The sequence below is a fragment of the Carcharhinus amblyrhynchos genome, chromosome 9 (genome assembly GCF_965287045.1).
Source record: "Carcharhinus amblyrhynchos chromosome 9, sCarAmb.v2.hapA, whole genome shotgun sequence".
Lineage (NCBI taxonomy): Eukaryota > Metazoa > Chordata > Chondrichthyes > Carcharhiniformes > Carcharhinidae > Carcharhinus > Carcharhinus amblyrhynchos.
The window spans coordinates 50,809,043-50,831,099 of record NC_137332.1 but is presented as its reverse complement, the minus strand read 5'-3'; the positions used below and the strand labels follow the sequence as shown (position 1 = coordinate 50,831,099).

The 22,057-nt window shown below is 42.4% G+C and overlaps 1 protein-coding gene across 1 annotated transcript in view; it reads left to right on the top strand.

The window, feature by feature from the left end:
• Positions 1-22,057, top strand: part of lepr (leptin receptor) — a 133,949-nt gene that overhangs the window by 89,703 nt on the left and 22,189 nt on the right. The window contains 5 exon segments of the mRNA XM_080196751.1: positions 8,966-9,119; positions 12,712-12,794; positions 16,394-16,610; positions 16,802-16,933; positions 16,936-16,992. Of these exon segments, the coding sequence (XP_080052877.1) occupies positions 8,966-9,119; positions 12,712-12,794; positions 16,394-16,610; positions 16,802-16,933; positions 16,936-16,992 (643 nt within the window).

Here is a 22,057-nt window from a genome sequence, read left to right as displayed (position 1 = left end):
TGTGCCAATTTTTGGTAACAGCTGTGGGAGAAGTAGTGATGGCCTGTCTTTCTTTGAATATGATAGAAGATTCAGGAGATCCACAATCAGTAATTATATTTTTAAAATATCCCTTGTTGACTGCAGTTTAACTGGTCCTTTTAGGATCTTTTGCGGGCTCCTCTTTAGGCTACGTGTAGCCCTGGTACTCCTGAGCTACGATGTAGAGATGCCGGTGTTGGACTGGGGTAAACACAGTAAGAAGTCTCACAACACCAGGTTAGAGTCCAACCAGTTTATTTGATAGCAATCTCACAAGCTTTCGAAAACAGTGTTCCTTCGTCAGGTGTGTGGAAGGTTCTGATCAGAGAAGGACATATAAAGTCATACACAGTTTACAGAATACTGAATAGAATGCAAGTCTTTACAGCTAACCTGCTATTCACGTCTTAAAGGTGCAGACAATGTGAGTGGAGATAGCATTAGCATAGGTTAAAGAGATGTGTATTGTCTCCAGACAGGGCAGTAAGTGAGATTTTACAAGCCCAGGCAAGTCATGGGGGTTACAGATAGTGCGACAAGAACCCAAGATCCTGGTTGAGGCCGTGCTCATAAACCATAGAAAATTACAGCTCAGAAACAGGCCTTTTGGCCCTTCTTGTCTGTGCCAAACCATTTTTTTCCCAGTCCCACTGACCTGCACTTGGACCATATCCCTCCTCACCCCTCTCATCCATGAACCCGTCCAAGTTTTTCTTAAATGTTAAAAGTGACCCCGCATTTACCACTTTATCCGGCAGCTCATCCCACACTTCCACCACTCTCTGCGTGAAGAAGCCCTCCCTAATATTCCCTTTAAACTTTTCTCCTTTCACCCTTAACCCATGCCCTCTGGTTTTTTTCTCCCCTAGCCTCAGTGGAAAAAGCCTGCTTGCATTCACTCTGTCTATACCCATCAAAATCTTATACACCTCTATCAAATCTCCCCTCATTCTTCTATGCTCCAGGGAATAAAGTCCTAACCCATTCAATCTCTCTCTGTAACTTGGCTTCTCAAGTCCTGGCAACATCCTTGTGAACCTTCTCTGCACTCTTTCAACCTTATTCATCCTTCTTGTAACTAGGTGACCAAAACTGTACACAATACTCTAAATTTGGCCTCACCAATGCCTTATACAACCTTACCATAACACTCCAACTTTTATACTCGATACTCCGATTTATAAAGGCCAATGTACCAAAAGCACTCTTGACGACCCTATCCACCTGTGATGTCACTTTTAGGGAATTCTGTACCTGTATTCCCAGATCTCTCTGTTCAACTGCACTCTTCAGAGTCCTACCATTTACCCTGTACGTTCTACTTTGGTTTGTCCTTCCAAAGTGCAATACCTCACACACGTCTGCGTTAAATTCCAATTGCCATTTTTCAGCCCATTTTTCTAGGTGGTCCAAATCCTCTGCAAGCTTTGAAAACCTTCCTCACTGTCCACTACACCTTTGTATCTTTGTATCATCAGCAAATTTGTTGATCCAATTTACCACATTATCATCCAGATCATTGATATAGATGACAAACAATAATGTACCCAACACCGATCCCTGCGACACACCACTCATCACAGGCCTCCACTCAGAGAAGCAATCCTCCACAACCAATCTCTGGCTTCTTCCATTAAGCCAGTGTCTAATCCAATTTACTACCTCTCCATGTATACCTAGCAACTGAACCTTCCTAACTAACCTCCCACGAGGCACCATATCAAAGCCCTTGCTGAAATCCAAGTAGACAACATCCACCACCTTCCCTTCATCCACTTTCCTGGTAACCTCCTTGAAAAACTCTAATAGATTGGTCAGACATGACCTACCACGCACAAAGCCATGTTGACTCTCCCTAATAAGTCCCTGTCTAATAAGTCCATGTGTGCGGAACTTGGCTATCAGTCTCTGCTCAGCGACTCTGCGCTGCCGTGTGTCATGAAGGCCTCCTTGGAGAACGCTTACCCAAAGATTAGAGACCAAATGTTCGTGACCACTGAAGTGTTCACCAACAAGAAGGGAACATTCTTGCCTGGTGATTGTCGAGCAATGTTCATTCATCTGTTGTCGTAGCGTCTGCATGGTCTCCCCAATGCTTCGGGACATCCTTTCCTGCAGCGTATTCGGTAGACAACGTTGGCTGAGTTGCAAGAGCATGTATCGTGTACCTGGTGGATGGTGTTCTCACGTGAGATGATGTCATCCATGTCGATGATCTGGCATGTCTTGCAGAGGTTGCTGTGACAGGGTTGTGTGGTATTGTAGTCACTGTTCTCCTGAAGGCTGGGTAGTTTGCTGCGAACAACGGTCTGTTTGAGGTTGTGCGGTTGTTTGAAGGCAAGAAGTGGGGGTGTGGGGATGGCCCTGGCGAGATGTTCATCTTCATCAATGATGTGTTGAAGACTCCGGAGAAGATGTCATAGCTTCTCCGCTCCGGGTAAGTACTGGACGATGAAGGGTACTCTGTCCGCCATGTCCCGTGTTTGTCTTCTGAGGAGGTCGGCGCGGTTTTTCACTGTGGCATATTGGAACTGTCGATCGATGAGTTGAGCGCCATATTCTGTTCTTATGAGGGCATCTTTCAGCGTCTGGAGGTGTCTGTCATGATCCTTCTCATCTGAGCAGATCCTGAGTATACGGAGGGCTTGTCTGTAGGGGATGGCTTCTTTAATATGTTTAGGGTGGAAGCTGGAGAAGTGGGGCAACATGAGGTTATCTGTGGGCTTGCGGTACAGTGAGGTGCTGAGGTGACCATCCTTGATGGAGATACGTGTGTCCAAGAATGCCACTGATTCCGGAGAATAGTCCATGGTGAGTCTGGTGGTGGGATGGAACTTGTTGATGTCATCATATAGTTGTTTCAGTGATTGTTCCCCATGAACATAAGAACATAAGAAATAGGAGCAGGAGTAGGCCATCTAGCCCCTCCAGCCTGCCCCGCCATTCAATAAGATCATGGCTGATCTGTCGTGTCTCAGTTCCACATTCCCGCCCTCTCCCCATAACCCTTAATCCCCTTACCTACCAAAAACCTATCAACCCGCGTCTTAAAAATATTTAGCGAGGCAGCCTCCACCACTTCAACGGGCAGAGAATTCCAGAGATTCACCACCCTTTGAGTGAAGAAGTTCCTCCTCAACTCCGTTCTAAACCACCCCCCCTTTATCTTGAGGCTGTGCCCCCTAGTCCTACTGTCCTTTCTGAGAGGGAAAAGCCTCTCCACCTCTATCCTATCCATCCCATTCATCATCTTATACGTCTCAATGAGATCTCCCCCATTCTTCTAAACTCTAACGAGTACAAGCCTAATTTATTCAGCCTCTCCTCATAGCTCAACCCCCTCAACTCCGGTATCAGCCTAGTAAACCTCCTCTGCACTCCCTCCAAGCCCAAAATATCCTTGCGTAAGTGCGGCAACCAAAACTGCACACAGTACTCCAGCTGCGGCCTCACCAATGCCCTATACAGCTGCAGCAAGACCTCCCTACTTTTATATTCAATCCCCCTCGCTATGAAGGCCAGCATCCCATTCGCCTTCCTGACCACCTGCTGCACCTGCAGGCTGGGTTTTTGCGACTTATGCACAAGGACCCCGAGGTCCCTCTGCACCGTCGCATGCTGCAGTTTTTCGCCATGTAAGTAATAATCCTTCCTACCATTATTCCTACCAAAGTGGACAACCTCACATTTGCCAACATTAAATTCCATTTGCCATTTCCTGGCCCATTCGCCCAGCCTATCTAGATCCTTCTGCAGACTCTCCACACCCTCCGCACAATTTGCCGTTCCACCAATCTTGGTGTCATCAGCAAATTTCGACACCATACACTCGGTTCCCTCCTCCAGATCATCTATGTAAATGGTAAATAGCTGAGGCCCCAGCACTGACCCCTGGGGCACTCCACTAGTCACCATCCGCCAATCCGAATAGCACCCATTGACCCCCACTCTCTGCCTCCTATTTGACAGCCAATCCTCTATCCACGCTAACACCCTACCCCCAACTCCATGCCCCCTGACCTTCTGTAATAACCTCTTGTGAGGCACCTTGTCAAACGCCTTCTGAAAATCAAGAGACACCACATCCACCGGCTCTCCTCTATCCACCGCCCTAGACACATCCTCATAGAACTCCAATAAATTTGTCAGACATGACTTCCCCTTAACGAAACCGTGCTGCGTCTGCTCTATCAAACAATTCCCTTCAAGATGCCTCGCTATTTTCTCCTTGATCACGGATTCCAACATTTTACCTACAACAGACGTTAAACTAACCGGCCTATAAATCCCCGCCTTTTGCCTGCCACCCTTCTTAAACAACGGCGTAACATTAGGCGTTTTCCAATCTTCCAGCACTTCCCCGGAATCCAGCGATGTTTGGAAACTAATCACCAAGGCATCCACTATCACCTTTGCCATTTCTTTCAGAACCCTTGGGTGCATTCCATCTGGTCCTGGGGACTTGTCCACAATTAGTCCCTCCAGTCTGTCAAGCACCGCCTCTCTAGTAACAATAATGTCATTCAGGCCCTCCACTCCTACCATCTTTCCATCGCTAACACCTGGCAAATTATTCACGTCCTCCTCCGTGAAGACCGAAAAAAAATTTATTCAAGGCCTCAGCCATTTCCCCATCCCCTACCACTAAGTCCCCTCTCTCATCCTCTAAGGGTCCAACGTTCACCCTAGCCAGCCTCTTCCTTTTTATACATTTATAAAAACTCTTGCTATCCTTTTTTATATTAAGCACTAGCCCAGCTTCATAGTTTATCCTACCCTTCTTTATCAACTTCTTTGTCAATCTTTGTTGACATTTCAACCTCTCCCAATCCTCTTCTCACCCACTACTCTTAGCTACTCTAAACGCCTCCACTTTTAATTTAACACTTTCCTTCACCTCCTTCGTTATCCACGGCTTATTACCTTTCCTCCTACGGTCCTTTTTAACCATCAGAATAAATTTCTGCTGAGCACGAAGAAAGATCTCCTTAAAGATCCTCCACTGTTCCTCAGCAGACCTACCTTCCAAAGGAAGGTAAATGTCATCGACGTATCTAATGTATAGCATCGGTTGAAGGTCCTGTGTGGTGAAGAAGTCTTGTTCGAACCTGTGCATGAAGATGTTGGCATATTGAGGTGCGAATTTGGTCCCCATGGCTGTTCCATGTGCCTGGATGAAAAACTGGTTGTTGCAGGTAAAGACATTGTGGTCCAAGATGTAGTGGATGCGTTGTAAAATTGCATCTGGAAACTGGCAGTTGTCGGCATTGAGTACTGAGGCAGTTGCAGCAATGCCATCGTTGTGGGGGATGCTGGTGTAGAGCGCTGAGATGTCCATTGTGACGAGGAGTATCCCTGGTTCAACTGCTGCATGTGTGCTGAGTTTCTGTCGGAAATCCGTAGTGTCGCGACAAAAGCTGGGGTTTCTTTGTACAATGGGTTTCAGGATGCCCTCAACGTAGCCGGAGAGGTTCTAGCACAAGGTCCCATTGCCCGATACGATGGGACATATCTGAGCTACCACAGACAAACCAGCCTTGCACTGAGACCTTCAACAGTTGTTGAACCCTTTTTATGCACATGGAAAGAGACTAATTGCCACTTCAGGTGTGGGCATTGTATACTGATTTTGTTTTGTGTATGTAGTAACATATGTGCACTGAATGATTGCTTCCATTGAATATATATTTCCTGTCTGATTGCAGAGGAAGCTGTGTAGTACCATAATTTATAGGGTAATTTATTTTTTAGATGCAAAAGCCTTGATGAACAGTAACAAATTGAGCAATGCATTTGGTCTGATCCTTGTTGAAGTCTTTACGAAAAGGTATATGGTCTAACAAGAGGATTTCTCATTATGTTGTCTATGGTAAATCAGAGGAAATGTTATATCTCTTACCTGCCTCTGTTGCAGGTTCTCTGTTTGAGGCTAAAATTCACCTTGAGTGGCAGTGCACAATGGGTGATAGCAAATCAACAGCCTCTTTTACATCTTGTTCAATTTCATTTTCTATTAACTTCAATAATAATAAAGTCAGATGAAGTGTAAGATAGTCTGCATTTCACTAGCACCCATTGGGCTCCAAGGACGGTTTTATCCACTTTGGCTGTTCTGTTTTTTTTTTGTAATTCTCTGGTTCTCACTTCCTTTCTTTTGTTTCTCCTCTTTCCTTTCTTGCTGTTAATTTGAATTGCTTCCCTTCTATTAAGTTTCTCTTTTTTTTATCCTTTTAGATGACAGAATGTGACAAGATGGTGCAGAAGGCAGGATTGTGTGGTGGCTTCAGTGTGGAGGATGCATCTTGCCAAGGATGGGAGAAAGAAAGGGGAAGGCACTGGGAAACATGGGTGTTTACATCAGAGACAATAGATGAGAGACAGAAATGGGTGCTCAGAGTATGAGGTCTCTAGGTGGTGGAAGGAAGGATCCAGCAATAGTGCTTTTGGTCCATTGATCACTAGAGTATTTTGAGTTGCGGGTAGTGGCTGGTGAGTGGACTGGGGATATATTTTTCATTGGCTAATGTGGGACATTGACTGCGGGCAGGAAGAAGGAATGGTGACACGAGGAATGTCAGGAAATTGTTGAATAGGTTGATACCAGAAATATTGAGATGAATGAAGGGCCAACGCTAAGTAGGTGGAAGTTTGCAACTCAGATATAAATTGTAAAGTGAAGAATTGATGTCCACCAACCAAACTCCAAAAAGTGGATTAAGTTCAACTCATCAGTGTTACCATACTCTAAATTTATTTATTATTGTCACAAATGTGCTAGCATTAACACTGCAATGAAGTTACTATGAAAATCCCCTGGTTGCCACACTCCAGCACCTGTTTGGGTACACTGAGGGAGAATTTAGCATGGCCAATGCAGCTAACCAACAGGTCTTTCGGACTGTGGAAGGAAACTGGAGCACCCAAAGGAAACCCACACAGACACGGAAAATGTGCAGATTCTGCACAGACAGTGATCCAAATCAGGAATCAAACCCCATGTCTCTGGCGTTGTGAGGCAGCAGTGCTAACCACTCTGTCGCCCTACGTACAATGGTTTGTTTGTTTTAGGTATGCTCACATTCTTTGTGGAGTGTTTAAAGGATTGCAGACTGAATAACAGCCTGCTGAACTTTTTAATGAAAACTGCTTCTGTGGTCAACAAGTCTAGAATTGGGACTTGAGCCAAGGAATGTTACCAGTTGGACCACAAGCCATTAACTGGTGTATTTGGTTTTACACAACCCATGGCATTTGTGTAATTTTCTATTCCAGTTGAAGGAGTAAGTTTGAATTCATGTTCTTGTATTTTAATCAATTGTTTTTTGCAATTTGAGGAAGATTTCACAAGCCTTGAACCCCTTGAGCTTTGCTTGTTGTCACCTTCCCTTTTTTACTGCAGTTCCTTGCTTTTAGAAATTGAATGAAAGAGTGCAAAGTGCATTCGAACTATATAAAGACAGATATATCTATGACAAACACAGGCTTGATGGCCTAATCGATTTTTCCTATTATTCTTACACAGAGGATAGTGGGTGCCTGGAACTCGCTGCCGGGAGGTAGTGGAAGCAGATATGATAGTGACTTTTAAGGGGCATCTTAAAAATCCATGAATAATTTGGGAATGAAGGGATATGGTCCCTGGAAGGGGAGGTGGTTTTAGTTCAATCTGGCAGTGTGGACGGTGCAGGCTTGGAAGGCCGAAGGGCCTGTTCCTGTGCTGTAATTTTCTTTGTTCTTTGTATTCCACATATTCTTACAATTACATTTTCAAAAATGTCATAATTTTAAATTACACTAAACCTTGTGTGGAGATGCCAGCTTTGGACTGAGTTGAGCATAGTAAGAAGTCTCACAACACTAGGTTAAAGTCCAACAAGTTTATTTGGAATCACGAGCTTTTACAGCATGGGTCCTTCATCAGGTGAGTGGAGAAGTGGTTTCACAAACACAGCATATATAGACAGAGACTCAATTACAAGATAATGATTGGATTGTGAGTCTTTTCAGGTAATCAAGTCTTTAAGCACAGACATTGCGAGTGGAGAGAGGGATAATCACAGGTTAAAGAGGTGTGAATTGTCTCAAGCCAAGACAGTTAGTAGGATTTTGCAAGCCGAGGCCAAATGGTGGGGGTTACATGTTGTGTGACATGAACCCAAGATCCCAGTTGAGGACGTCCTCATTGTTGTGAGATTTCTTACTGATCATTGTGCATTGATAAAATGTGAAACGTTCTTGTGTTATGTGAACAAAAGTTAAGAATAAAACCTTGTTTTAATTTTATTGTTAAGAAATAGTACTTTTGGGATTAAATGATTAAATCAAAACTGACAAAACTAAATGTTCTAAAGGTAAGAACTTGATGGATTCTTAACTATTACTTTTATGCATTGGGTGACTGAATGAAATATCTGAGGCACTAACAACTGTCCATTACTGTACAACAATTGTCCACTAATCCTCTGAATGCCTGAATAATATATTTGAGTAATTTTATGATGGGGAATATCACAATCAAGTTTGCTGGTTTCTTCTCCTAATGTTACATAGATGCTCTACAGATTCTCAATTAGGACTCATTCAAAAGTGATTCTTTCTAATTTTCTTTTGCCTTACCTATCGTCACCCCATTTTTACATTAGAGACACCTGAGATTACTTCCTGCTTCCAGTTGAGGTCAGTTAATTCAACTACCAAAACTCAGCACTATTTCCATAAAGCAGACCACTTAGTCATTGAAATGTCTCATTGAGAAAACTTATGAGATCACGTTTTATATTTTAAAAGTTCTTGAAAGTGGAGCACGTTACTTTTCCTAATGTTGCAATGGCTCCTAATAAAGGAACACCTTTTACTCATTCATCACATATTAGGGGCAAAAGATGAAATATGTTTCCTCTCATCTTATTTGTATACTGATCAGCATTTCTGTTTTACTTTATAGACTTTATCCGCTGTCAATAAAACATCAGTCATTATTGAAGTAATGGATCCTTGTGTTACCCACATGGTTCGGGTACGCTGTTCAAGATTCGAAGGACCTGGATACCAGAGTGAATGGAGCAGTTTAGTGAGCACAAATCTTACTGATATCCAGGGTAATCTCTTAGCATAATCATCATAGCAGTAGCGCTTGAAATTCTTAAATATTGCTGAAAAGAGAGACATGTTGCCAAACGTTTTTAACTTGCACTCATCAAGACAAACACAAGAATGCCAGATGTTATATTTCTCCATTGCTTTCTCCATGCAACACCCCAACCAATCATTGTCAACTTATCGACCAATCAGTACTCCTTTGATGAATATGAATATTTCCAGTTCTTGTATAGTCAGTGCAAATTTGTAACATATCTGTTGTTATTTTTGAGGACAAAATAGACATCTGCAAACCTGTTATCCTGCTCAGTTAGAAATGATTCATTCTACAAAGCCAAACTTCTCGACGAATCAGTACCCCTTTCTCCTAAGGCATAAATTGTTGTAATTATTTGAAATCTGGCATTCTTTTGTTTGTCCTCATGAGCACAAGATAAAAAGCTTTGGTAACATGTCTCTCTTTTCAGCAGTACTACAATTCTCATTTAGTTCTGGGAATTGTTGATGAACACCTTCAACTTGTATATTTTATATTCGTTCATGGAATATAGGCTTAGATCACTAGGCTGCCATTAAATTTCCTACCTCTAATTGCCCTTGAGGAGATGGTGGTGAACTGCATTTTGAACTGCTGCAGCCTCTAGTGTAAGTACAGCCACGTGCTGCACAGCACTATTTCCATAAAGCAGACCACCTACTCACTGAAATGCCTTATGGAGAAAACTAATGAAACCACGTTTTATATTTTAAAAATTAGGGAGGGAGTTGCAGGATTTTTCCCCAGTGATGGTGAAGGAACAACAATATGTTTCCAAGCCAGGATGGTGAGTGGCTCAGAGGGGAACCTCCAGCCAATGGTGTTCCCATGTATCTGCTGCCCTTGTCCTTCTTGATGGTAGTTGTCATGGATTTGGAAGATGTTGTGTCTTGAGGAATCTTGGTAACTTCCTGCTGTTCATCTTGTAGATGGTACACATTCCTGCTGATATATATCGGTAGTTGAGGGAGTGAATATTTGTGGGTGGCGTGCCAGTCAACTGGGCTGCTTTGTCCTGGGGAGTGTTGAGTTTCTTGAGTGTTGTTGGAGCCGCACACATCCAGGCAATTGCAGAGTATTCCATTACATTCCTGTCTTATGCCTTTTGGACAGACTTTTGGAGGGTTGGGAAGTGAGTTACTCACTGCAGGATTCCTATCCTCTGACCTGTTCTTGTAGCCAAAATATTAAATGGGTAGTCCAGATCAGCTTCTTGTCAATGGTATCACCCAGAATGTTGATAATAGGGAATTCTGCAATGGTAATGCCATTGAATGTCAAGGAGTGATGATTAGATTCTCTTTAGTTCCAGATGGCCATGGCCTAGCACAAATGTTAATTATCACTTGCCAGTTCAAGTGTGGATATTTTCCATATCTTGCTGCATATGGACATAGATCGCTTCAACGTCTATGCAGATGCAGATAAAACTGAACATTATGCAATCATCAGCAAACATCCTCACTTTGGACATTATGATGGAGGAATGGTCATTGATGAAGCAGCTGACGATGGTTGAGTCTTGGTCACTACTTTGAGGCACTCCCGTAGAGATATCATGGGACTGAGATAATTGACCTCCAACAACCACAGTTTATCAGCTGCATTTTTGTTTCCTCCTTCCTTTATGTCTTCATGTTCTCCCCTGTAGGTAGTTGTCATCCTTAGACACTATTACTCAATTCTGGCAATCCTGGAATGACTTTCCCCATGGTCAACCTTCATATATCTGAGCTCAAACATTTGAGTGTTCACAGAATGCCCAATCAAGTATGATATCTTGGCCTTGCTCAATTTTCACACAAACTTTCCAACAGGGCTCCCAAGAACAGTAATAGGAACATTGGCTAATTTTCTTCTCCCTAGTGTAGGTTAACTGTCTAACCCCAATGTTCATTTGACCGGGGTATGCTAACAGTGCACAACAGCCACAGAGCCTGGGACTTTGCCTGTTTGAACTGTAACACACAACACCTTTTGGCACATTGCCCACTGAGTTATGAGGAGGAGCCTACCCCAAGTTATGTCTGTAAAATTAGGAAGTCAAAGAACATAATTACATAATTCCACAATGAAATGAAAGTTTTCAACATAATGATGAATATGAATATTTCCAGTTCTTGTATAGTCAGTGTAAATTTGTAACATTATCTGCTGTTATTTTTGAGGACAAAATAGACATCTGCAAACCTGTCATCCGGCTCAATTAGAAATGATTCATTCTACAATGCCGAAGTAACAATTAATGATGTCAATGTTATTTTTCAAAAGGTCCATCAAAGTGAGTCATTTCACAATGTTCAGAACTTTTTCAGCGCTCTGTGACTGGGCTGATGTTTTGTTTTTAATTAATTTCAAACTTATCTGTCAAATTTTGATTATTATGTTGTGGGGAAGTCAGTCTGTGTTAAGCGTGCTGGTTGTCAACGGCAGGAATTTTTCTCGGTTACTGTATCTCAGTTCTAACTCCAGAAGTGGACACAACAAATGTTATATGTTTTTCTGTTCTTTATACTAAACATTTTATGGTTTCTTTAAAAGCAATTGTGATTTATTGCTGTAATAAGGAACAGTTTTGTGTTGCGGTCTCTTCCTGTGGCCAGGAAACTACTCTGCACCTAATATATTACATGGGAGAATATGCTATAGGAACTGGGTGCCATAGGATGGAAAAGAGATTCATTTTGCAATACTGCCATTTGTCACTTGAGCATAAATTATCCTTCATATGCTTGCAGGATAGTCCTGTAGAACAGGTGGCGATACTCTTGTATCTGTGATCCATGTTGTTAATATGCTTGAGAAATGCAGATCTACCGAGAATTCTTGCTTGCATTCATAATGTCTGTTCAACTGAATTATATTCTGAGAATGTGGCACTGCAACAAACAATGCCTGAATTGTTAATCTATTTTTCTCTTTAGAAGCTGACTAGATAATATTTCTATTTTCATTTTCCCTATTCATTGTTCGCAACACTGCTGCCTCACAGTGCCAGGGACGCAGGTTCGATTCCTGGCTTTGGTCAGTTTCTGTGTTGAATTGCCACGCAGGGTGGTGGGGGCAGACATGCTAGGATCATTTAAGACTTATCTGCTTAGTCACATGAGCAGACTGGGACTGGAGGGATACAAAAGAATGGTCTACCTGGGCCAATGAGCAGCGCAGACTTGGAGGGCCGAAGGGTCTGTTCCCTGTGCTGTATTGTTCTTTGTTCATTGTTCTTTGCACGCTCTCCCTATGTCTGCATGGGTTTCCTCCAAGTGCTCCCATTTCTTCCCACAGTCTGAAAGACATGCTGGTTAGGTGCATTGGCCACACTAAATTTTCTCTTAGTGTACCTGAACAGGCGCCGGAGTGCGGCAACTAGAGGATTTTCACAATAACTACATTGCAATGTTAATGTAAGCCAACTTGTGACACTAATAAAGAAACTCTTAAACTTAAAAAACAATATATTTCAAGATTTGACATCACCATATTTTGGGAATTATTTATCATTCATGAATACATAAAAATTAAAATATTATTTTAATATTTATTTTGTCCTATAGCACCAACAACGGGACCTGATTTTTGGAGATTTATTGACACTGATCCTTTGACCAAGAAGGCACGTGTCACTCTAGTATGGAAGGTAAGGAAACATGTCCATGATCAACAAAATATCTGATGCTGGGCATGGTATTGAAATAAGGTGAGAACTTAGTAAGCATTGCCAGGGCCAGATAGCATAATAATTAAATTTAAACCATTTCATTAAGCTACTTGTCTCAATCATTATTCTTCAGAGTCACCAAATAAACCTCAGGAATTTCAACGCTTAGACAGGCAAGGTAGAAAACTAGGCAAGAATCACCAATGGACAACTTTTGAACTTTGCCTAGTTCTTGTCTTGGGATAGCTGTGGAGGAAGCCTGAAATATAACCTAACTTATCCCTCCTTCTGGCTGAGAGAGACCGAAAGGAACAGGCAAGAAAGTGGAAAAATACCATTAAAGGAAAACTATGAAGGTGGCAATACATTTTTATTGGCAATTTCCTTGAGGGATTCTCCCACTTCACCACCATAACTTTGGAAGATTTTTGACAATTCCATGTAAGTGTATATCCAGTGCTTCTACCAATCTTGTGCTGGCGTCATGGCAGTCAATCAGGAGAATGCTGAAGGAAATCCTTGACGATTATCTTGGCAAAATCCAGAAAATGCACTTATTATGTTGAGAGAAGAAAAGTGTAAAAGGGCAGAGTCTTTGTTGAGCTAAGAATTTAACTGAGCTGCGCAGTTAGACTGCATTAATACAGGGTGGGTTGATTATGAGGTGAACTTGAAAATAATGGAGCTGGGATTGATGCATTCCCCTGAGCCTTTGTGCATTTGGGCAGCTGAATTACTCACATTCAGTGAGGTTAACTAATTATGACATTTTAATTTGTTCCAAACAAATAGATCATAATGAATGGGAGAGCATAGGCAATTTTAAGATCAGCAGCTCTTGATTGGAGCTGCTTCATTAGAAAATAATATTTTCTTAAGCATGCAAAGTTATGCACTCTTCACTCATGATAGATTAGATGTTCTGTCTGAAAAGATACAACAGAGACAGGTGGGCATATTTGGGCTTCTCTCTCCACAGTGTATAAATTTAATATATAATAATGGGTACGAACATATGAATTAGGAGTAGGCCATCAGAATGAGCTCAGACATTCAACAAGATTGTGTCCGATCTGATTTTCACTTCAACCCCACATTCTTGCCTGACACCAATAGCCTTTCATCCCCTTGTTTAATCAGTTATTTGTCCAGCTCTGCCTTAAAAATATTCAAAGATTCTACTTCCACTGACTTTTCCATTGAAGAGAATTCCAGAGACTCTCAACCTTCAGAGAGAAAACATTTCTCCTGTCTTAAATGAGTGAACCCTTAGTTCTAAATAGTGACCCCTAGTTCTAAATTCTCCGACAAAAGGAAACATCCTCTCCACATCCACCCTGCCAAGACCCCTCAGGATCAGAAAGATTTCAATGAAGACATCTCTTATGCTTCTAAGCTATAATAAATGCAAACCTAACCTGTCCAACCTTTCCTCATAAGACAACCTGCCCTTGTCTGGTACTAGACTAGTAAACTTCCCTGAAATGTATTTACATCTTTCCTTAGATAAGGAGATCAAAACTGTATACAGTATTCCAAATGTGGTCTCACAAGTGCCCTATACAACTGAAGCATAACCACCCTACTTTTGGAGTCAATCTCCTCACAATGAGCAATAATATTAGTTTTCTTAATGACTTGCTTACCTGTATACCAAAGGACACCCAGACCCCTCTACACCTCAGAGTTCTGCATTCTCTCATCATTTAGATAATAAGCCTTTTATTCTTCCATGACAAAATGGACAATTTCACATTTGGACTTTAAGTTGAGTGCAACAGCAAAATTATTGATCATAAGGTTAAAGTGATACTGTCAAACTGCAGGCTAATAATCAAGTTACATTTTATAAATGGGATTAAAATGTGGACGCTAAAAAGGGATGTTGATTTCAAAAGCAACCTAACTAAATGTTGTACTGTTCTTGGAAAATATACCCTGCAAACTTGGGGGTGTGGGAGGGAGGGGGGGGTGGAGGTGGGGTGGCGATTCTGCTCTAGCAGTGCAGCAGACCGGGAGACATCAGTGCAGGCTGTGTCGTGGGCTTCCTGCTACACACCATGGCCTTCGCACATCTCTGGCTGCTGGATTTCGGGCGCCGTCAGCTCCGTGCCAGAAATTGGCACAGAGCTGAATAAATTATTGAAATTGGGAATTGCATTCCATTAGCAGGCCTGGGACTGAAGTGTCCGGGCTTGCTAACATTCCACTACCCCGCCCCCCCAATCCACTCCCCCCCCCCCCCCCCCCCCCCTCCCCCCACCATACCAGTGGGGATTACAACAGCCATGGCAGCACCCCCCAGGAGTTTGGGTGTAAGGAGGGTGGCCCCTAGGCATTGCCAAAATGGCCCCCAGGCACTGCACAAGGGGCAAAGGGGTAATGCCCACTGAGCATCAGGCAGTGCCAAGGGGAACGAGGCGGGAGAAGTGATTGGTGGGGATAGGGTGTCCCACTGCCATTCTGCTTTTGGGACTATAGGCAGAGGGAGGCATGACAGTGATTAGTTCTGACCATCAGGGTGAGGGGGGGTCAGGGCTGCATGAGGGCGGTAGGGACTGCGTGGGAGGGGCGGTTGGGCTGCTGTGGTGGGAGGGTGGGAGGGTCAGGAATGGGGGGAAAGCAGCAGGGACTGCATGGGGGAGAGGCAGGGCTGTCAGTGGGGATGGACGGAGGCAGGATTGGGAGATCAGGACTGCCGAGATTGGGTGATCTCGGCACTTACAGATCGGCGTATGCACAGTGGCCCGCTTAGCGCTATGTTGCCGGCCTCTCCAGTGGGAATAGGCCCCACCCCCAGCTTTTCAGCATTAATTTTCAGCATGAATTCTCACTGGTGCACTCTGCAGTGCACAGAGTGTGGAAGATTCATTTTGAAAATCCCGCTGAAAAAAAGCAGCGTGGTTTACTCCAGTTTTTATGGGAATTCAACACTTACAATCCTTTTGGGAGAATTCCATCCCATCAAGCTGTGAGGAGGGAATTGTTATGGCTCTAATGTGTATTCTGTATTGCCCCAAGAAGTAAAATTTACAGGTCAAGTTCTTGCGTTATAAATTAACATTGCAATACAATATGGCAGTTAACTAGATCTGGTTTAGTCATTGGTGCTGGACATAATTTTAAACATAAATTTTATCATATAAAAGAATCTGAGGTAGGAATTTAAATGCATTTTGGAGTGGAATATCTCAACATATTTTTAAAAATATTTATTTATGCTACAGAAACAATTTATGTACTTCGAAAAGTTGATACATGAGAGAATAATATAGACATGAAATAAAAGCACAGAATGATAATTACCAAAAGAAGGAATGGGATCAAGAAAAAAATGAAAAACGTACAAAAAATACAGTATTACTTTGGGAAAATATACAACTTAGTTTGTCACTATTGAGTAAATAATCATGTGAAGTGAACATTGCTTGCCCTAATCTTTAATTTTCATGGTAGTTTTATAAGTAGCGTACAAGCTAACTGAGTAAGTATTATTATTGCACTTTCAGATGGTAGGAAAATGAATTTGAAATTTTTTTCACAAACAAAATGGAAAATCTTTTTTGTTTTCAATACAGCCTCTGACAAAAGGTGAAGCTTTATGCAGTGTGAAGGGATTTAAATTGGAATTCGAATCGACACAAAACGTTACCTCATTGAAATACGTTGGAAATGTAACAAATTACAGCTTCCTTCGCACTAATGAAATTAGAAGAGTCTCAGTGATAGCTTTCAATTCTATTGGTTCTTCCAGAAGGAATTTTAAACTAATTTTGCCAAAGGACACTAGCAAAGGTTGGTTCAATATATAATAGCCCACTCTGTTTATAGTGCGTCGTACCTGACACAATAAAAATCAAATGTAAAGTTAGATTCCTTAAAGCAATGATGGGTTTTGATGTATAGTCAATAATTTTAATGATTGGATAATAAGAACTTTGTATTTGTCATTATTGTTTGTAATTTTAAAAATTATTTGATCACAGCTGTACACGTTCTTCGATCGCTTCATGCCTCCATGATAAACAGCAGTTGTGTAATTGTTTCTTGGAGCGTGTTTCCTCTGAATTACCAACTGACATCTTTTGTGATAGAATGGAAAAGCCTGCTGAATAACAATGGGGGAAGGTCAAGTGGATGAGGGCTGCTGCAAACCTCACAACGGTGTTCATTTATGGTAGGTTTAGTTCTGTAATTTTAATCCTGAAAATTATTCTATTTTAAAGCTGCCAAAAATGCATTTTGTGATGCAGGATGGCTTCTCCTCCAAGCAGTATTAAAAATGGATAATTTTCAAGTTTTGTCTGGTTACAAACTTTGGCTCATTTTAATGCATTCAAGATATGAAATAAATGCTCATTGTCATTAATACATAATTATGGCTTTGTTTACAGTGTTAATATGACAACGTAATATTCTACTGTGCTTAAAAGGCTGTTAGGTGTGATCTCAGATACTGTTTAACTGAATTTTTGCAGTATTGATGGCCTGGGAGGTCTCTTGAAGTTACCAGGCTACTTAACAATAACTGACACTCTATAAAATGGGGAAAACAAAAGGGTTTCTTGAAAGAATATGATAAGTTGAATGAATTTCTGGAACTGAAGACATTTCTTTCTTGAGACAAATGTTTTCATTGCGATCTGCTTAAGAAGAAAGCAAACAAACTGTAAATTTTATCAAATTAACTTTGAGCAACTCTCATAAATTGTTTTTGTTTTGAAACTTCTTTACAAAGATAGTGGGCGGAATTTTATAAGTGTGTCCAGCTAGTGAGAAAATGGGAGAGTTCCTGATCTGTTGGGTGAGTTTTCATGCCCAATCTTACGCACTTAATAACTGCAAAATTGATCTGGAAGATTTCTAGCTGCTGCAGGCAATGGCTGGGCTTAATACGCAAGCCAGACTGCAGAGAGAGCTACTGCGTGTGTGCAGACCTCTGATTTTGCACATACTCAATAGCAACTGTAGAGGGTGTTGTAAGGCCCCTGCTATTGCAGACAGCTTCAACCAGCTCCTCCCTATTACCCGCAATTGTGGAGGCCCATGGCCGATCGCAAGCCCCACAATGCATGGACATTTAGGCCCCCCCCCCCCCCCCCCCCCCGCCCCACCCAGACTGATTGGTCTCTCCCTTCTCAAATCTCATCACAACTGCAAAGGGCAGTAGCTCCCACCTGATTTGATCCCATTGCAGAATGGCTGCAGGCCACTTCCCCTCCTCCCACCTCCCCCCCACCCCACTCTGACCTGGTTGTAGAGTACACCGGCAGGGCACCCCCCCCCCCGCCCCCAACGCCCCGATCAGGACCCCCCTTCATGCTGGGAACCCCAAGCCCTGCTCCTTAGCCCCTGTCCCTGGCACTGCCCAGTGGACAGTGCCAGTGTACCTGCTGGCAATTACCCACATGCCAGTTTGCAGTGCCAAGCTGCCAGGCTGATACTGCCCAAGGGGCAACCCCGCCTTGCTCTTGGCCTCTCTGGGGGTTCCACCAAAGAGGCCAACAGACAGTTGCCCGATGGGAGCAGGCAATTTCCTTGTCAGAGAGAACCTCTCCTAACAAGGCCATAAAGGCAGCTGAGCCTGGACGATTGAGCACCAGGCTCACTAAACACATGGAAGTTCAAATTAAAATATATTTAAATAAATTATTCAGCCGCTCACCCATTCCTGAGAGAGGCTGATCTCTCTGGAAATCCGGCTCTCATAAAATCGTGAAACCGAGAAATTGGGTGTGATCCTGATTTCTCGGCTCTCGCACGATTTTATTGGCTCTCTCCACCTGTCAATGGCAGTGCCACTAAGACAGGTAGCCACTTCTGGGGCTACACCTGGAAGAAGAAGATGTAATAGATGGATGCTACCCTCACAACCAAGTAGGGTCTGGAACTGGCACTGTCAGGGTGTCGAGTGTGCCAGGGCCACTGCCAGGTAGGGACATTGCCCAGGCATGTCTCTGAGCTGCTCAGTGTGGCCATCACACCTGATCTCTGCTAATGGAGACCAGTAGTGATTTGTTCGCATGTGAAGTCCTGCCAGATAGGTGGGAACATTCTGGGAAGGGGGACAATCACATATCAAACTAACTAATGAGATTGAAATCCAGGCAATCTCATGCTAATCAGCCTTGTGTTCTTTGTGGGTATGATCCGGCTTTTACTAATAGAAAGGGACCTGAATGTTTGGGTCCGGGTATGGAATTGGTTTTTAGGCTTGCACGCTATTTTTCAGGATCAGCACAAACTGCACCAGGCGTGATGAGGTCAGAAAATCATTCCAAATGTTTCCAAATCAGGATGGTGTGTCCTGGAGGGGACCTGGTGGTGCTCCATGTGCATGTTGTTGTTGTCCTTCTGGATAGTTGAGGTTGCGGAATTGGGAGGTGCATTCAACAAAGCATTGGTGCATTGTTACATTAATTCTTCTAGATGGTACATGGAGTAACCGCATTGTGATGTTGGTGGAGGAAGTAGATGTTTAAGGGGTGGGTGGGGTACAAAACAAGTAGGCTGCTTTGTCTTGGATAATGTTAAATTTCTTGAATGGTGTTAGAGCTACATACATTCAGACAAGTGGACAAACTTACTACTTGTACCTAATCGATATAGACTGACTGAATCAAGGGGTGAATCACAGAATACCCAACCTTTGACCTGGCATGTGACCGCAGTATTTATGCAGATGTTGATATTGGGGGATTCAGTGATAGTGACGCTATTAAGTGTTAAAGGGAAGTGGTTAGACTCCAATATTGATGATGGTCATTGCCTGTAACTTGGGTAACACAAATGTTGCTTGCCACTTACCATTCTTTCAAATGCCTTCACAACCTTCCTAAAGTGTGCTGCCCAGAATTGGACTCGGTTCTCCAGTTGAGGCCCGACCAGTGTTTTATGAAGGATCACTGGTGCAGCAGGCCGAGATACTCAAGTGGAGGTTGTGTGGTGGGCTTCCAGCTGAGCGCCATGGTCTCCGTGTGACTCCGGCCACCGGATTTCCTGTGCTGTCAGTGCCGTGCTAGAAATCGGTGTGGAGCTGTACAAAGATTTAAATCTCATTAGTGGGCCAAGGACTGGAGTCTCTGGGCCCGCTAGCTTCTCCTCCTCCTGCCAGGAGTGGTTCATTCCAATGGAGTTTACAACAGTTCCCCACTAGCAGGGAGCTGGCAACCCAATCCCACTGGAGTGTAGGGGAGGTCAGGGGTAAGGGGAGGGATCCCCCGTGGGGCATTGCCAGCTTGACAGTGCCAGCCTGACCCCTTGACACTGCTCAAGGGGTAAGGTTTCAATGCCTAGGGGGCATCCTGGTACTGCCCACTGGGCATCAGGCAGTGCCAAGAAAGAGAGCTGGAATGGAAAAGTGGAAAAATAGAAGTGAAAAAGAAGGATGATAAAATGGATGAATGAGATGAAATGAAATGGAATAAAATAAATGGAAATGAGTGAAGGTGGAGGAGAGAGTTCATCCTCTGAAATTATTGAACTCGATATTCAGTCCAGAAGGCTGTAAAGTGCCCAATTGGAAGATGGGGTGTAGTTCCTCTAGTTTGCATTGGGGTTCACTAGAATATTGCAAAAGGCCAAAGAAGACCATCTGGACAGGAGAGCAGGCTGGTGTGTTGAAGTGGCAAGTACCAGGAAGGTCTGGGCACTGCTTGCAGATGGATTAAAGGTGTTCAGCAAAGCGTATATATTTTATTAACTGCTTTTAAACCTGCCCTATTATCTTTGACAATTTGTGCACATATCCCTCCAGGTCCCTCTGCTCCTACATCTATTTTAAAATTGTATCCTTAATTTTATTTTTCTTACCAAAATTAATCACTACAAATTTTTCTGCATTAAATTCCATCTATGCTTATTCCAGCAGACTATCTGAATTCTTGAACCTTATCACTTTCCCCTTTGGCAAATTAATTTGAAGAAATTGTATTTTATTAGTTCTATTCTGTTCTACATTTAAAATGTAATATTAAATTTAGATTACAATTAAACAACATGAAATATACATTTTTAAGACATAAATTGCTTGTGAAATTCTCTTGTATCTTTTCTCTTTGTTATAATGTTGGACTAGCATAGGGAACTTAATACCACATCTGGGGTGTGTGGCGCTTGACTTTCACGAACATAGGGATTGCCAAGGAGCTAGAAGCAAAAATATCTAACATTACCCAGCAGTCCTCATATTGATCAGTAAACAAATTAACTGCAAAAACTAAATGTCCAAGAAAGCATGAAGGTGGAAATGAACCGAATTCAAGGTATCCATATAAAAAGGTCCATATAAAAAGTAAGGATAAGAGGAACTAAAGCTGAAATAAAGACGGTACATGCCGAGAATGGAAATGTTTGCATGAAAATTCCTAAAGGAATAATCCATCCAGAGACATTTTGTTGCAAACAACAGTAAGGTGGGTGACAAATAATTACTTTTTCTTTGACACTGAAGATTACTCTTCCCCATATGAGCAATTAGAATTAATCTGAAAATACCCACATGAATGTAGGGTACGCTACTTCCCAGTGTGTACATGACCTTGGCTGACATTTTCAGAAATTAGGCAGCTAAAAAGCTTCCATTTATGAAAGAGAGGCTGAAGGTTATAATCCTCTACTTAGGGAGCTTTTATATTATGTAATGTAGGGATCTAATTTGTTCACAGCTTAACAGTGGAGCTTTCATTTGCAAGAAATCTTGCATGCTGCAGGCTAGATAGATGTTTGGAAATGGCTGAGTTTTCTATGCTATGATAACAGGAGGCTTTGTTTTTCTAGACAGACTTTTATTAAATGCTTCATTTTCATTCCTACCGAGAGTCAGGTACATTTGTCACAGGAATCAAAACAGCTTAAGAACAATTCCACTCCACATTCAAGCATTTTTGTTATAACAGCTATGTATTGCTTAATAATACACCTCAGGTACGAAAATATAGCTTCAATATTGGTGCTATTGTTTTGTTTAAAGCAACAAACAAGAAGGAGAAAGGATGAAACAGAGGAAATTTGAATGGATGTTGAAAGTGGAGAGGGAGCTGAAAGAAAATGAATTGAGTAACTCACTGCCACAATTTAAATTATCTGATTTGTTTTATGATCTGAATCCACTAAAATTCAAACAATCTGTTGTCTGCCTTTGCTACTTCCCACCCTCATCCTTGACAACCAGAGACAAAAGTTCTCCCCAGGATTCCCCATCATGAATCTGTGAGTTTCTCTTTTATTCTTAGTTACAATAT